Raw genomic sequence first — 17,600 nt, 5'->3', positions numbered from 1 at the left:
TACTAAACTCAGTGTCATTGAAGGTTGAAAGCAATTTTAGGGTTCTCTTTTTCTGCAAAGCTGCCTATGCACACAGCTGTACATAATTTCCTCTTCTAGATATTACTAAAATAGGTTGCCACATTACGGTAAAATGTTTCTTTCAAAAAAGCTTTTAACAAGCACGTACCTTGAGCTCTCTGAAGAAGATGCTGCTCCTGGCCCATTCAACAATGGAAAACAAGGTCTGGTCAGCCATTTTACACATAAGGCCAAAGGTGTTGAGCTTCTCGTGCTTGCCCCTGCTGGCCTGTTCATGCTGCAGGTAAGCAAGGATCTTAGCCTGGACTTGGGGCTCATCTGGCTCACATTTCAAAAGTTCCACTATGAGATGTGGGAAACTAGGTGGGGAGCTAGTCTGAAATGTATCCATGTAAGAGTAGCCCATGAGAGACTCAGGGGAGCTAGTGTAAGGGTCTGGGTACTCAGATTTGATGGTGCGACTCTGAAAGTGACTGTAAGCCTGGTAACTTTGGAGACTTGCATGTGGCGGCATTGCCATGCTAATCGGAGATGTCACAAAGGGGCTTCGATCATAGTCTGTTGGGGGCAAGGCAGTGTGGCTTAGAGGTAGGCCCTTGGATGCAGAGTGAATGTTCTGGATAGCCGAAGATATCGTCAGGTCTGTTGGCACAGTCTGCATCACATGAGACATGGCTTCGATTTTAAGTCCATTCGCTCTGATTAGGGCTTTCTTCTGCTGCTTCAGCGCCCTGTCTCGCTTGTACATTGGACCAAACTTGTTTCGACCTCCTCGCATGCGATCAGCCCGCACCGCTGTCAGAAAAAAAAAAAGCAAAAAAACAAAAAAACAAAAAAATGCTTGGAATCTAAACATATGCCAACAAAAAAAGGTTTGTGCAAATCTGATCAAAAAGAGTAACAGAATTTGTAATAATTAAAAAAAAATACAGTATTTCATGTATTTTTAAAGTAAGGCTGGTAAACGATAAGCAAAAAGCAGAGTCGGTCAGAGAGATTATGTTTTGATTTTTCTGTGTTGGGGGTGCATGTTAATTATTCATGCTTAATTATTTATCTTTTATGCTGGAAGTGGTGTATATAAATTCGTGCAAATGCTTGGCTCATGGAAGGAGAAGTTACAGCACACCATTTCCCATCCATGTGAAAAAGAGGACTGATTCGACTGCCCAGTGATACTGTTATGGCTTCTAATATCTTTGGAATTAAAAATAATTAAAACAAATCCAGCAAAACGGCAGCCTTGGGAGTAATTTTAATGGTCTCTGTCACAGCAGTGCCTGTCACCACCGCGTAGATCTAAGGGGCCAACAAGAAATGCTCACTGAGTCCTTCTAATGGTGACTACACAAAAACAGGAACCTTTGACAGCTCTGTGACATGTAGACTGCTGAGCGTTCTGCTGGAGGTTAAGTTGAGCTTTTTATCTTAGGGATTAGAGTAGCATTAAAAATGTATCACAAGAGCCCTGTGTATCCATTATACATTATTGTAAGGACTTTAACTATTAATGATTCCAGCCAGCAAGGTAATTCATGGGCTGAAAACTAATAGTTAGCCCTTCTGGGAAAACACAATTAAATCTGACCATGTGAGCCAGATCATGAATGCATGTTTTGGTTTTGTTTATTTATTTTTTTGTCTAATTAAACAGGGTTATTGACATGCATGACATACAGATTTGTCTGCAGCCAAAAATGAAAAATGATCCTGTTTTTCATATATCTCCCTGTTTGCACCTCTTTTTCCAAATACATCTTTACCATGAAATCTTCTCAACTCATAAAACTGGCACACTGAATAAAAATTAACACTTAAGTAAGTGGTCCTATATTAACATAGCATATTTATGGTTTCCATGACTATGGATTGTTAATAAAAATGAGTCATGTAATATATTGCACCTATAGAATACATTCAAATATGCATGTGCATAACATTATATGCATGTATTATGCAATATTTCCCTATGAAGCAAGTGTGGAAATGTATACTAAGGCTAAATGTTACTTGAAATGCACATGACTGAGCCACCTTGGGTCAACATGGAGAATACTGCTATCTAAGTAAACTACACACATCATATAGAATGTGTTATCCATATATAATACAATGAACAGAACATACTAAATTAATTTAACTGAAATATGATGCACTTATTTCCATGCAATTGAAATGATCTTATCTGATATAGAAATATTATGTACAATAACAGTTTGGTAGACGATGTTATTAATACAACACAAACTTTCATTGTGGAAGACACCAGCTTATCGCATAAACAAATATTGCAATTAACCTTGATGCAGAGTATACTTAAAACAAAGAAGAAAATAATATTTTGGAGTAAAATATTTTCAACACACAACATCTTCAGCTCAACATCCTTTTATATTAAGTGAAAAACACAGATACCACAGACTCAACCTTATTGCCAATTTAAACTTTCCACATTACAAATTAAAAAAAAAATGCTTTGTAACTATGTGTTTCTTTAACAGATTAAAAGATGTGTCAATTAACAGAGTAAGACATATCTATACAGCTACAGTAAAATGTTTTTTTTAGCTGAAACCCCTTTTTTTCAGAGACACAATCGTAGATAGCTGTCTCCATACGGTATCTCTGTTTATAATATTGTTGGAATTTTCACTGTTTCAGTTTTGTCTGTGAAGGGGTACATTTACAGATAGTATGACCAGTTACACATTGCATTAACATTTCCTATCTGCCTATTAGAAACAGGCAATTGTTCTATGTGTTTCAACCCATCACAAATAATAGGTTCTATAAGGCGAACAATGATTGGCTATTGTTGCAATACATATGCTCACATGCCCTATATATTTACTCTGTGAGTGAGTAGTTATTCTGCACACCATAAGTGATAAAAACGTGAACGTTTAAGGTTCTTTTTTATTTTATTTTATTGAACCAGAATTATTTACAGTTATTGTTGTAATGATTGTTTCAGTGCACATTATAGTATTATATGTGCCCATTTAAAAATTCAAACATTGAATGCTCCTTAAAGATTGTTTCATCTAAATGAAAATACTAAGAAGCAGCAGTACTTTGAGAGATTTATATTGCTGTGCAGGCTGAATTTGGAGCTTTAATTTGTACACCTCAATTTATTAAGATTTAACATAGCTTACTTAAATAACAGTAAAAATATGTTTTCTACACACGTGCTGCAGACTAGAGTAACAGTGATAAAAACAAACAAACAAACAAACAAACAAAAACAACTGTTAGACTAACTAGTCCAGAGCTTTTGGTGTCCTGTTGCTAACGTATGATAACAAATCAAAAAAATAAAAGTCCAAGACATGACAGCCAGTGAAATTTTAATGAGGCTTCCCTGCAGCAAGTGACAATTACCTATTAGATTAATAAACCACCATGCGTTCAGGGCTGAGTCAAAGTCAATAAAAAGTGCATATCAAGTTAATAAATAAGCAAAACATTTTCATTTTTAGAATTCCAGTTGAAAGGAATTGTATTTTTCTATGACTATTTATTTGTCTTATGTGTCATACCCATATCATTTCTCCTTATGGGGGACAGAGCCAGAAGCACAAAAAGCAATTGCTTTAATGAAAAACCATCCTTACCTTCCAGCTTCATTCCAACAGTTAGACATTTCTGAAAGCGACAGTATGGACAACGTTTCCTTTGTGTTTTGTCAATCTCACAGCTCTGGTTTTCAATGCATGTGTACCTTTTATTATTCTGAACTGTGCGTTTGAAGAAACCCTGTAGAAAAGGGAATAGTTTTTGCTGCTTTGAAAAATAATAATAATAATAATAATAATAATAATAATAATAATAATAATAATAATAAATAATAATAATAATCTCTCCCGCCCCATTTTATTTCAATATAATCTCACACATATTTAATAAATTGGTATTAACTTAAAAAAAAGTGATATAGACCACCCCCTCCCTAGTTTTGACCAAAATCCGATTTATTTTCCTGCCTGTGTTGGCAAGTAAGGATTCGGTAATTCTAAAATAAAGATCCTGATGATAGTGATGACATCTTAAACAACAGTGAGATGACAGGTTTTTACATTTACAATGTAGCCAGTTTACATGGGGATACACGCGGAACACAATGTGCGTGTTTCCACTGCATCTCCTCCTCACTCTACATCTGGAAAAGAACAGTTCCAATGAAAGATGGAACTATTTCTAACCGAGTGGAATACTGTTCAGATTTCTGTTAAAGGAAAGTGGTCCTGTTCGCTACTTAGAAATGTTTCTGCCTGGTGATAGCAGTCTTCTAGTCCTGACGAAAAGGCATTTTTACTTTTTCAGAGCAACTACACCCATGTACTTGTTGTAATATCTAGCATTTTGTTGGTCAGATTGTAATGTTTACATTGTATTTATAAAAGGAATGGCAGCTTGTCTTGTCGATTAGACTGACCATATATTAAAAAACAATAAATGTGGTTAAAAAACAAGTCAAACCTTGCAACTTTCACAAGTAAGAAGCCCATAGTGATAGCCAGACACCTTATCTCCACAAACAGGACACAGCTCCTCTAGGTCTTCACTGTAGGAGTAGTCCATCATTTTAAATTGAGGGGCTGCAAAGCACAAATGAAACATTACTACATGAGGTTTATCAATTTAAATGAGACATTCCACACTTTCAATCTACTGAAGTCCAATGAAGGCATGTTGACAGGGTGTTAAAAGATGCTGTCTAGAGGGCAATAACATGACATTTTTTCTCCCCCCCAAAAAAAACAAAAAAACAATGGAATTATAGAATTCACCCCAAAAAAATAAAATAAATAAGATTAGGGAGAACCTGGCAGAGAGAGATCAATTCTATATAGACACAGTTACAGAAAAATACACGTTTTATTTTTAAGTGGCTTTGAAGTACAAAAAAGGGAATTTATGAATAACAGAATATTCCTATAGTATTATCCAAAAGGTTATTTTACATATCTACTGTATTACACACACACACACACACACACACACACACACACACACACACACACACACACACACACACACACACACACACACACACTTTTACACAACACACACACACACACACACACACACACACACACACACCACATACACACTGAACTCACTGTGAGGCAAATTCAGTTCAAATTGTTGTTTTCTTTTCTCAAAAACAAGGTCTGTCTTATGAAGACTGAGTGCCGTATTTAGGGTAAACGGCAAATAATATATTAGAAAATATATATAATTTATATATATATATATAAGTATTACACTAATATTATATATATATAGGATTATAGATATATATATATATATATTATATATATATATATATATATTATATATTATATAATATTATTATATAATATATATAGATAGTTATATATGTATATTATATATATATATATATATATATATATATATATATATATATATATATATATATATATATATATATTCTATAAATATATATATCTATATGATATATATGATATCTATATATAATATATATTTGCGACTACTCTGAAACCAGAAATAAAATGCGGAATGTATATACCGGTTATATTAATTAAGTGCCTACCGTCATTTTGAGTTCCACTATTTACTTAAAAAAAGAAAGACAGAAAAATTAGTCTACATTAATATTAAAAATAAACAAACAAAAAAAAAAGGTTTGTTTTAATTTACCATTTCCACTATACAGTACTAACGGATCACTTTTGGAAATGATTTTACACAACGCTGTATCTGTATTTCAAATCGAAAACTTAAGTTAAAAACAGTACCATGCATTCCAGGTAGGTTTCTTAATTTAATTAAAATGTAGTTACTGTTTAAATGTTTTATAAACAGTTGTCTAACTAGTAAAAGAAAAAGCCACGTCACAAATGTCTATCTGCATTTGAGCATTATAGCAACCATCAGATAAAACCCACGAGGTGAGCAACGTCGATTTTACTGGAATAAAACCGTTTTTTGATGGTGATGATAACAATAATAATAATAATAATAAATATAATAATAATATAATATATAATATATATATATATATATATATATATATATATATATATATATATATATATATATATATATATATATATATATATATATATATAATGGAATAGCATTGTTATCAGGAAAAATTACCTGTCGGTTTGTATTAGTTATCAAGAAGCAGAAACTGTGTAACTTTTGTTTCGAAAAGATGTTAAAACAGATTTCATTATACGTTTTGACAACTGATTTGTAATATCAGATCATATGAAACTTTTACCAAAATGTATGCAATCTTACCTCAATTCACTCTTCTAAGACAATTGTTGCAACCAGACAATTGGTGTATCAAAGAATTATAGCTCCTTATGCGCCCTGTTTGCCATTAACAGTAGAGGGTATTTCATTACTGCAGATCCCGCCTTTCCAATTCAAAAACACCAACAGTAAATCCACCAAAATAAAACGCTTTACCCATATAAGGTAAAACACGTCACGTTTCTTTTCAAAACACAAAGCGCACAGAACACAAAAGTGAACCAATAAGTTGCGCTCTGAACATAAAGGCATTACAAAGTCATTTTTACAAGCATATAATGGAATCTTCTGTTTGTTATATGATGTGATTTATATGTGCAATTTATATAATATTCTGTCTAGCCTATTGCCTACTCGAACAATGTTGAAACACTTAAACTCACTCAAGTATGGATATCCGTCACTACGTCTGAATAAAATTAAGCAAAACGCCTGCTTGAAGCCACAATAAGCAATTATATTCATAGCTCATTCCTATTCAAGCTCCAGAATTAAAATAATTCAACATGTTATTACTGAGTCTGTATATTCCAACATGCTTTTGGCGTAAAAATATTTCCATTTTGATTATACCACTGCAATCCTGGAAGAAACGAATCTAGCTGGACATCTGACCAGATAATGAGAGATATTTAAGTGTTTTTTTTTTCTCTGCATTTGCAGCTGTAAGTTGCTAAGTGGCACAAACGAAGTCAAACACAACAAATAGTTTGCTGTTTCAAATGAAATGGCTTTGTATTTATTTTAAAATATACTGACCGATAGTTTTACTTCGTAGATTTTTTTTTTTGAAAACTAACCAAAGTTAACACAATTAATGTAAGCGAACCAAGTATGTGTGTGTGTGTGTGTGTGTGTGTGTGTGTGTGTGTGTGTGTGTGTGTGTGTGTGTGTGTATATAAACTTTTAGAAGCCCTGCATTTAATTATTGTTAATTTATTTTATAAAATAATATATGTCTGATTTCGCGTTACAATACGATTATGTTATTTAAAATTTGTAGATGGAACAATGGGGGCACTTTTTAATTCATAGCATATTTTAAAATGACCGTTACTGTAACAAGCAGCCAGCATGAAAACATCAAGAAGTAACAGTTTTCAATGGTAACATGCACAATCAAAACTATCAAAAAGTAGTCTGCAGAAGGTATTTGCCAACAAACTCCAAACACCAATTGTTTACGCACTAATTTTTATTCATTAAAAAATAAGAACTTGATGCCTTCAAAATTATATATAATATATATATATATATATACTTAGATATCTATATATATATATATTAAGCATATATATATATATAATCCCATATAGTGATGCAAAACAATTCTCATTTTGAAATGTTTTCCTAGACTGCACTCAGCAGATCACTGTTCTTTTTCCTTTAGCCTTATTATTATTGCAATAGCATAGTTTATTTCGCAAGGATTTTTAAAAATTTTTTAGCACCATACAACACTTATGTTTCCCCCCCTTAAATAGAGCAACAGGTTAAATGTTTACTCATATTCTGTATTTTACTGCAGACTGTAAAACGCATTATCTCAAATCAATGTTGCATATACGGGAAATGTTACATTTCGAAGATTAAATCAAATATTATTAAAAGGTCACTTACTGTAAATATTGCACATATATTGCATAATGAATAACGTTCAGTGTGTTAAAATATGACCCTAAAATAGGCTTACGGTCGCAGTTTTGTTCCCAAGCAATGAAATGAAAGAAACCGTAAAGCATAAAGCATTTAATTCAGTGTGAAACGTAATAGTTTCATGCTAACTTGCATGCTTAAGACTCCCGTTCCATTAAAGATATTTTACATTGCAGGTTCCTAACATCATAAAAACCGACATAGGCTATACCCATTTCCTTTATTTACAAAATATAATAACCATTGCAAACTGGTTCCACTCACAGACGTGCGAGTGGTTATAGTAGTATGTGCAAAGAAACTTTTTCCCCCGTCAGATAGATGATCATATCATACATGCGCTGCTTGGCATTATTGCGTCGTGACTGAACATGCAACGATGACTACAGCAATCAAATCTCAATGAGTAATACTATGGATATCCAAATTATGGTTTATTTATTTATTTATAAGAAACTTATTATACAAACACCCGATATATATTATATATATATATATATATATATTATATATATATATATATATATATATATATATATATATATATATAAAACTAATAAACTAGTATATAAACTAGACTAATGAGTTATCGCAAACATCCAATCATATAAACGCTCCCCACTGCTCTGTATCATATCTTCACCGAGTTATTGACGGAGTTACGCGTTGATTTGTCACACCTTCCCAACGCGTTACCACAACTGATCACGAAAAAGAAACTGCGTTTTCCTTACCTTGCATGTTATCTGGCATGTGACAGTGTTCCCCATGCGATCGACCGAGTCCCAGAGATTCTGTCTCGACTTTAGGCAGCATGACAGCGCTGCGCGGCGGAACTGAGGGCTCGGCTCCAGCCGGCAGACCGCCTGGACATGGAAGGACACCACAAAGTCTCACTATACAGCAACACGTTGAAAATCCACTTTATGCCTCAAATTACAGTCGGTGGAAGTAATTTTAACGATATGTGGTTATTTTCTGTTTCTAACAGAAGAAAGAAGAAGAGGTCATCTCGCAAACTGGCTGGTATAGGCTACAACCTAAAAAAAAAAAAAAAAAACATAACAGATACGCTGCGAACCTGGATTTCTATTCACGTAGTACGTATGATGACAAACTGAGAGGTCAGTGTTTAGGGAAGCAGTGGAAAGTAATTCTGTACACTGCACCTGAAACTTGAGAAAACTGTCATCTAAAAGATTAAGCTGATGTTTCAAAAGCTAGCTACTGATCACCCGGTGCCCCCTCGATGTTTCTGACAGTGGTCTATGTGTTGGATTAAAGTGTCAGGCATTTCAGGGTTAAGGAATTCAGTCTCCTCCTCAGTGTTGTGTCTAGCGTGTTCTATCTGTGATGTGTTGAGTTGTGAATTTCAAACCTTTCCTTCCTGCATTGTTTACTCATCGCCTACAAAGCCCCCACCAATCAGGCTTCCTCAGGGGGTCTGACATCACCTTCTCCTTTGCCAATCATAGGCCGAGTAGGACAACATCAGTTCTCGAAGATATGTCATTATTGTCTTCATAATTACCGAAGCATCACAATTAAGCTATATATTGCAGAGGCAACATTTCAATTTAAAGGGAAATAATTTCCAGTATTTGCTTAAACGGTCCTATGCTTGTTTGTCACCCTATTGCTATAGTAAACGGTTAGCCTAGACCCTATAGTAACATTTTCCTCTTTTTTAGGCTAACACTTTAGTTTAAACGTGCATGTAAATCTAAACGGTTTGCTGCATTTGTTGCAACAATGAGGGCACCCATAAGATATCGGATCAGGGAGCTGTAACTTTGTCAAGTGCATAGAAATAAACACTGCACTAGTATTCTATCTGAAGTCATATTCATTAATGCATAATTTTAATGAAGAGGTTCGGCATTGCAAAACAACGGCAACAGCAATAATAATAATAATAATAATAATAATAATAATAATAATAATAATAATAATAATAATAAATCAGCCAACATTTTAAAGACGTTTCCCTTATATTCCCTAATATGTTGCAAAGGGCACCTTAACATTTAGTAAGATCATTTTACAGCAAATGCAGGTGGTCAGGTAGGGACCATTATTATGGCTATCATTAGCCCTATGCGTGTGTTTTTTTATAAACATGTGAAGACCATAAAATGTTTGAGTGACAGGTGTAGTAATATGTATTTCACATATTGATCCATCTAAATGTATCTTCTTAATGGATCATTTTGTCATTCAAAATGTTATGTTACTATTAATATAAAAAATGCACTAAATATGAACATTATTATCAACACCTGTAGTTTTTATTTTAAAAAGATTTGAAATAAATTGTTAAAGCAACTTAAAAAAAACAAAAAAACATCTTGATTTATTTTATTGTTTAGAACTACTAATACATTAAGGCTGCAAACTAAAAGGAGTTAATGCGTTTACACATTCCTATCTCGCGTTTAAATTAAGATACTATATACAATTATTAAGAACTAGTGTGTATAGACATCCACATTTTTTAAGTGCTGATAGGCTACTATAATAAGAGAATTCGGTATTGAAAAGATTGGAGGATATCATTACTTTGGGGCACAGATGTAGGCCTTAGTATATAACCTCAGGTAATGCATAGTCAGCCGGGTCACTTTCTATCCGAAACAAATGCATGTTTTAAAGTTCGCTGCGACTTATCACAATAAAAGCAAAATTCTACAAATAAGCCATATTTTGTTTTCTTTTTAAAGAATAATTAAAAAAAATATAAGTTTTCGTGAAATGTGTTTCTTTATTATGTCAGCATCTGTTTGGCAAAGGGAAGTATACACAATCAATAAAGGTACGAGGCTCCCGCTTTATATTTGCTCACCAAATACAAAATACACTTTTCATATATGCACATAGATGGATAAACACACACACAAGTGTGTGTGTGTGTATAGATATATATATATTATATTATATATTTACTCTATATAATATATATATATATAGAGAGAGAGAGAGAGAGAGAGAGAGAGAGAGGAGAGAGAGAGAGAGAGAGACAGAGACAGAGACAGATAGAGAACAAACGCGCAATAAATTCTGTATGCTTATTGTTTATGTACTTGTTTGTTTATTTATGTTTATTTATTTATTTATGTTTATTTTACATAAATTGTGTCTTTTTTAACATGTATTTAACTGATTAATTCAATCAAACACATTTTTTTAAGTACGACAAATATTTTCGTTGTTTTTTTAACGTTACAACAGCTTCTGAATATTATGTCTGAGTTATTAATTTTTAAAATCTTATTTAATAATTGTTGCATTGTTTCTCAATATTGAACACACGATAAAAACAAATGCGTGCGTTATTTCGCGAATTAGTTACATGTCGTATGAACAGGTTATTTTGAATTAAAAGTCGATTTTAATACACGCAGTTGTAGGGTGATTTTTTAAACCTATTTTATTCTGGTAGATGATAAGTTTCCTAGAACAATTAATTTAGTTGTTTTAACTCAAGATTACATTAAATGCTTGTATCCAGCTAAATTAGAATTCAGCTTATTTTTGTAGCTAAAATTATAATGTCTTGTTACTGAATACATTCTATTTAACACAATACAGTGTAAAGTTAACATCACCGATGCTGCATTGTTTTGTAAACTTTTACAGTCGTGGAATTTAACTTGCAAAACCAAACGTTATTTATTTATTTATTTATTTATTTATTTGGTAACACTATTAAAGAAAATTCCCAAACTAAGATGTGTTTAATTACATGTAAATTGTAATGTATATATATACATTATTTTTACACACACACACACACACACACACACACACACACACACACACACACACACACACATATATATATATATATATATATATATATATATATATATATATATATATATATATATATATACAGGACTGTAACATTAACAGAATTCCTGCATTACAGAAGACCAGAAGAACATTGAACAATGCCGCAGCTGTGTCTAATGCTCCCTTTTTTATATGTTAATAATCATAAGTTACAAACCTATGCCAAAACCATAAAATGTATAAGTGCACTTTTTATAATGTGGAAGTTAAAACACATCCAGCATAATAAACACAATGACAAAATTATAAATGATCTGACATTTCATTAACATAGATATACAAGTGGCAGTCGATGGGTGAGGAAGGACTGAACATAGAATTAATCAGTACTACATGAGGATTCCAAAGCAGTTCACACATCCAGCCCCAAATGAGAGTCCTACTTACCTATATTAGTAAGCTGATGTTTTATAGAATCCTTCCTGATGCCAACTCCAGGGCTATAAGACATTATTGGCTGCAAATGCTGTTGCCCTTGAGGGTAGGTTGACAGTGAGAAGGTGCGACTTGTAAACTATTCCAGCCTTGGGACAAAAAAGACTACAGTAACCTTCAGAGAAAGTATGGGTAAAAACAAAACCAAAAAAAAAAACAAAACCAGAAAAAAAATACCATCCACAAATTTGAGTGGGACTGAACACCTTCCATCCACTGGACTCTGCACTTTTTCAAGGAATAGTAACCTAAGTTAAACCAAGTGTCCCATCTCATCATGGGCACTAATCAGGAGAATTCAAAATCCGTGGAACCTGATAGGCTTCTCTTGATCACATGGCCTACAAGAGGTTGATAAGGGGACCCTGCCATAAACTGACAGAAAGAGAGATAAGGTCTCTTGGCAGATAATGACAGAGGAATTATTAACTAGCATGGAAGGAGTGGGAGAATTGCTTTATAGGCCCCACAACTGGAAAGGATGGTAAAACAGAGGTCAAAAGACCACCGTCAGTGAGTGGATGTACCTGTGCAAATGTTAGCCCAATACTGCAGGGCAGTTATAATGCTGCTTTCACGCTAAATGCTTTGCATGCCAACAGTAAGAACAAACTGGAAAAAAGTTAACTGAAATGCGTTTCTGATTATCTTTCAGTTTCCATTGATTAAAACTGATGTGCTCACAGTGTGATGGTGTGATGCAATAATCTGCATGGCAGGACACGACCTAGAGCAGTGGTCCTCAGCCTAATTTTGGCACAGGCATAAATTGATCCTATTTGGCTGTTTGCGGGCACGCTGACTATTGCATAAGTTCTTATCTTACACAGTGCCTTTCTCGCGACATATACTATATATATATATATATATTATATATATATATATATATATATATATATATATATAAAGTCTCAGGCAGTAATTGTGTGTGCTGTGCTTATTCTTTAAGTAATTTATATAAAATATGCAATGCAAATGTTTTTAAATAGCATGCTTACACAGATAACCGTGAATAAACTAAAACAAGAAAGTGTAGATAGCGTCTAGCTTTGTTGCAATTTGACAAATTTGTCAACACTACTCTGTTTTAGAGATCTCCAGTACAATTATTCAGAGAAAGTGGGTTCATAATTAAATCTACTATGGTGTTTTCCTTGTCTGGTGAAATAAAAAAATAGAATAGAAAATGTAATTATAAATACTGAAATGTATTATTTTTCTCAATAACAGTCGACGAAATTTGATGCATACTAACATATTAACACCCTGCCTCTGCTCACAAATGACTGGACAGCTATCAGATCTTTCACTTACCCTTTGGCTGCTCACTCGCCTTTAATTTTCATGCAGAATACCGTGAACGGCCTCTGCTTGCTTATTGGACAGCTGCGTAAAACTTGGCAGATATTTGACTCTCCTACCGGTTAAACTTACAGTCAGTACCTGCACCTGAAACAGACATAGTTTATGTCCCACCCAGCTAACTTATAATTGGGCTACTGCAGAGACAATGCAGATATTCAACTGGTTGATCATATCACAAAAGGCATTCAGAAAAAACAGTTTGAAGCTGGAGCTGGAGTCGGAGTCAGGTTGGAATCGGGTTGGAGTCGGGGTCAGGGGTTGGGGTTGGGGTTGGAGCTAGAGCTAGAGCTGGAGCTGGAGCTGAAGCTGGAGTCGGAGTTAGGGTCAGGGGTTGGGGGTGGCAGGGTGCCTGTGCAAAGTATGTGTTTGGGAATGTAAGTTTGGTAGAGATGGGGTTAAATCTGTCCCTGCCAGCAATCACAGGTGTGGTCATTCCCCAGTTAGGTAATTGGTGCTAACTGGGGAGTGGCCACATGTATAAAATGAGCCAGAAATCCTTTTGTTGAAGGAGCTGGAGCTGGAGCTGGAGCTGGAGCTGGAGTCAGAGGAGTCAAAGTCAGAGTCAGAGTCAGAGTCAGAGTCAGAGTCAGAGTCAGAGTCAGAGTTGGAGTTGGGGTTGGGGTTGGAGTTGAGTTTGGGGTTGGAGCTTCAGCTGGAGCCGGAGCTGGGGTCGGTGTCAGAGTTGGGGTTGGAGTTGGAGTTGGGGTTGGGGTCGGGTTGGAGTTGGGGTTAGTGTTGGAGTTGGAGCTAGAGCTAGAGCTGGAGTCGGGGTCGGGGGTTGGGGTTGGGGTTGGAGCTAGAGCTGGAGCTGGAGCTGGAGCTGAAGTTTGGGTTGGGTTTGGAGCTAGAGCACGGTTTTTCAATGTAGTAGTGAATGCTAATTCCCAGCCTACATGTAGTTATTCTTTTGTTTAAAACTTTTATTTTATCCCTTATGCTGTGTTTATTTTGTTCCTGTTTTTGTATTTGTTTTTGTTAAATAAATGTGCGCATACATGCTTAAGCAGCAGCTTTCTGTTGCCACACTGTCACAAATGTATATAAAAAAAACTTTGTGTAATGTTTTTTTTGTCTCTAAGTTCATCATAATTAATATATATAAGTATAATATATATATATTTTGTTCCTAATATATATATATGTTATATATATTATGTGCCGCATATATATTATATCATATATATTATAGATGAGTCACAAGATTATATATCAAATATACCCCAAGCAGTCGAAAACAGCTCTTTTCATATTACAATTATATGTCGGACACGTTTCTACTTCTCTGACGTTTTAATAGTCAAGAGACCAAGAGACCACTGCAAAATTATCAGTTTCTCTGGTTTTACTATTTATAGGTATGTGTTTGGGTAAAATGAACATTTTTGTTTTATTCTATAAACTACTGACAACATTTCTCCCAAATTCCAAATAAAAATATTGTCATTTAGAGCATTTATTTGCAGAAAATGACAACTGGTCAAAATAACAAAAAAGTAAATAAGTTCATATTCATTTTTAAACAACACAATACTAATGTTTTAACTTAGGAAGAGTTCAGAAATCAATATTTGGTGGAATAACCCTGATTTTCAAACACAGCTTTCATGCATCTTGGCATGCTCTCCACCAGTCTTTCACATTGATGTTGGGTGACTTTATGCCACTCCTGGCGCAAAAATTCAAGCAGCTCGGCTTTGTTTGATGGCTTGTGACCATCCATCTTCCTCTTGATCACATTCCAGAGGTTTTCAGTGGGGTTCAGGTCTGGAGATTGGGCTGGCCATGACAGGGTCTTGATCTGGTGGTCCTTCATCCACACCTTGATTGACCTGGCTGTGTGGCATGGAGGATTGTCCTGCTGGAAAAACTAATTGGGGAACATTGTCAGAGCAGAAGGAAGCAAGTTTTCTTCCAGGACAACCTTGTACTTGGCCTGATTCATGCCAAAGCTGCCCGATTCCAGTCTTGCTGAAGCACCCCCAGATCATCACCGATCCTCAACCACATTTCACAGTGGGTGCGAGACACTATGGCTTGTAGGCCTCTCCAGGTCTCCGTCTAACCATTAGACAACCAGGTGTCGGGCAAAGCTGAAAACTGGACTCATCTGGGGCTGCTTCAGCAAGGCTGGAATTGGGCAGATTTGTCTTTGTGAAGGGCGCATGAATCAAGCCAAGTACAAGGTTGTCACTTTTTTGTTTTTAAACCATTCCAGTGTTTCTTTGGCTGTGTGCTTGGGATCATTGTTTTTTGTAGACTAAAGCAGGTTTTCCTCAAAGATTTGCCTGTATTTAGCTCTATGCATTTTGCCCTGACAAGCTTCCCAGTCCCTACCGATGAAAAGCATCCCCATAGCATGATGCTTCCACCACCATGCTTCACAGTAGGGATGGTGTTACCTGGGTGATGTGCTGTGTTGGGTTTGTGCCAGACATAACGCTTTGCATTTAGGCCAAATAGTTCAATTTTTGTTTCATCAGACCACAAAATCTTTTGCCACATCTTTCCAGAGTCTCATACATGCCCTTTTGCAAATTCCAAGCTGGATTTTACATGGGTTTTTTTCAGAAATGGCTTCGCTACTCTTCCATACAGGCCAGATTTGTGGAATACCTCAGCTATTGTTGACACATGGACAGTTTCTCCCATCTCAGCCATGGAACGCTGTAGATCTTTCAGAGCTGTCAGTGGTCTCTTGGTGGCTTCTCTGACTAGTTTGGGAGGACAGCCTCCTCTAAGCAGATTCTGGGTGGTGCTGTATACCTTCCACTTCTTAATGATCGACTTGACTATGCTCCAAAGGATATTCAATGCCTTTGAAATCTTTTTACATATATATATATATGGTAACACAGCAAGGAGTGGGTTAATATCCTCCCTGCCAAAAACATGTGCGAATGCACATTTGTGTGTTTAATTGGTTTAATTATATTTGTGTTAATTGTTTGATTATTAGTTATGCCCTGCACCTGGCTATCATTATAAATTATTGAGCCAGGTGCAGGGTTTTTAAAGGAAGCAGCCAGTGTGCTTGGGGCTGCTGCTGCGTGGAGGGCCCGGTTGAAGGTGTTTTCAACCGTAAGGGGGAAAAAAAAAAGGTATTGTGTAAAAGCCTTTTTGTGTATTATGTATTTTTGCATTGCAAGTAAACAGCTTAGCTGTCCTGTTTTAGAAGGTTCATGTGTGTGTTAGTTAGTGCTCTAGTAAGAGCTAGATATTTGCTTCTGTTTGTTTATTTTTGTTTTTGTGAATTATTAAAAATAGCGCGTCAGCTCGGGGAAAATGAATTTGTGTCCTGGGTCCTGCTTTCAAAGGGGCAATGAACCTTAATGAGTTGCAGTCTTGTTACGTATGGTGGCAGCGTGTGTGGACGCCCCTACGACCCATTGAAATGGAAAGTTTAGAGGGATTGATCACTAAGATCAATATGAATACCGCTGCTCAAGTGGAGCAGAATAAGAAGTGGAGGCTTGAACATGGACTGCCAGAGGTGGAGCCGACAGAGCTGGAGCTGCTGCTCCAGAAATGGGAGCAGGCACAAAAAAAATTGCTGTCTTCAGCGCCTGCGGGAGAAGCTCTTCTGTCTCCAGAGCCTGCGGGAGAAACAACAAACAAGGGGGAGGAGGTGAAGAGACCACCACCTCTGTGATACAGTCCGGCGCTACTGTGGGTGATACCTTGCCCCTTGCTCCTGGACACCCTGCCAGTCTGCCTAGACCTCCCTGTACTAGACCTGGAGGCCAGGATTCTGCACCATTGGCCACAGCTCTGCCCCTGGTTCCCTAGGGGGGATGGTGCTTTCAACCATAAGGGAAAAAAGGTATTGTGTAAACGAATAAAGAGAACTTACCGTTTCGCCAATTCTGTTGTCCAGTCTCCTCTGTCTGAAGGCAAACATTGGCTATCACATACTCAATAGAACACTAATCATTCACAATGTGTATATATATATATAT

General features: G+C 35.6%; 1 protein-coding gene across 1 annotated transcript in view; it reads right to left on the bottom strand.

The window, feature by feature from the left end:
* Positions 1-9,334, bottom strand: part of LOC121331271 (nuclear receptor subfamily 5 group A member 2) — a 48,031-nt gene extending 38,697 nt beyond the window's left edge. Inside the window, exons 1-4 of the mRNA XM_041278549.1 lie at positions 8,727-9,334; positions 4,504-4,622; positions 3,639-3,780; positions 170-816 (exon numbers count right to left, since the gene is read on the bottom strand). Coding sequence (XP_041134483.1) covers positions 170-816; positions 3,639-3,780; positions 4,504-4,622; positions 8,727-8,808 — 990 coding nt within the window. The 5' untranslated portion in view covers positions 8,809-9,334. The remainder of the gene's footprint in view (positions 1-169; positions 817-3,638; positions 3,781-4,503; positions 4,623-8,726) is intronic.
* Positions 9,335-17,600: the final 8,266 nt, after the last annotated feature.

The sequence above is a fragment of the Polyodon spathula genome, chromosome 18 (assembly GCF_017654505.1).
Source record: "Polyodon spathula isolate WHYD16114869_AA chromosome 18, ASM1765450v1, whole genome shotgun sequence".
NCBI lineage: Eukaryota > Metazoa > Chordata > Actinopteri > Acipenseriformes > Polyodontidae > Polyodon > Polyodon spathula.
The sequence above is the reverse complement of the archived record's forward strand: the minus strand, read 5'-3'. Positions and strand labels throughout refer to the sequence as shown.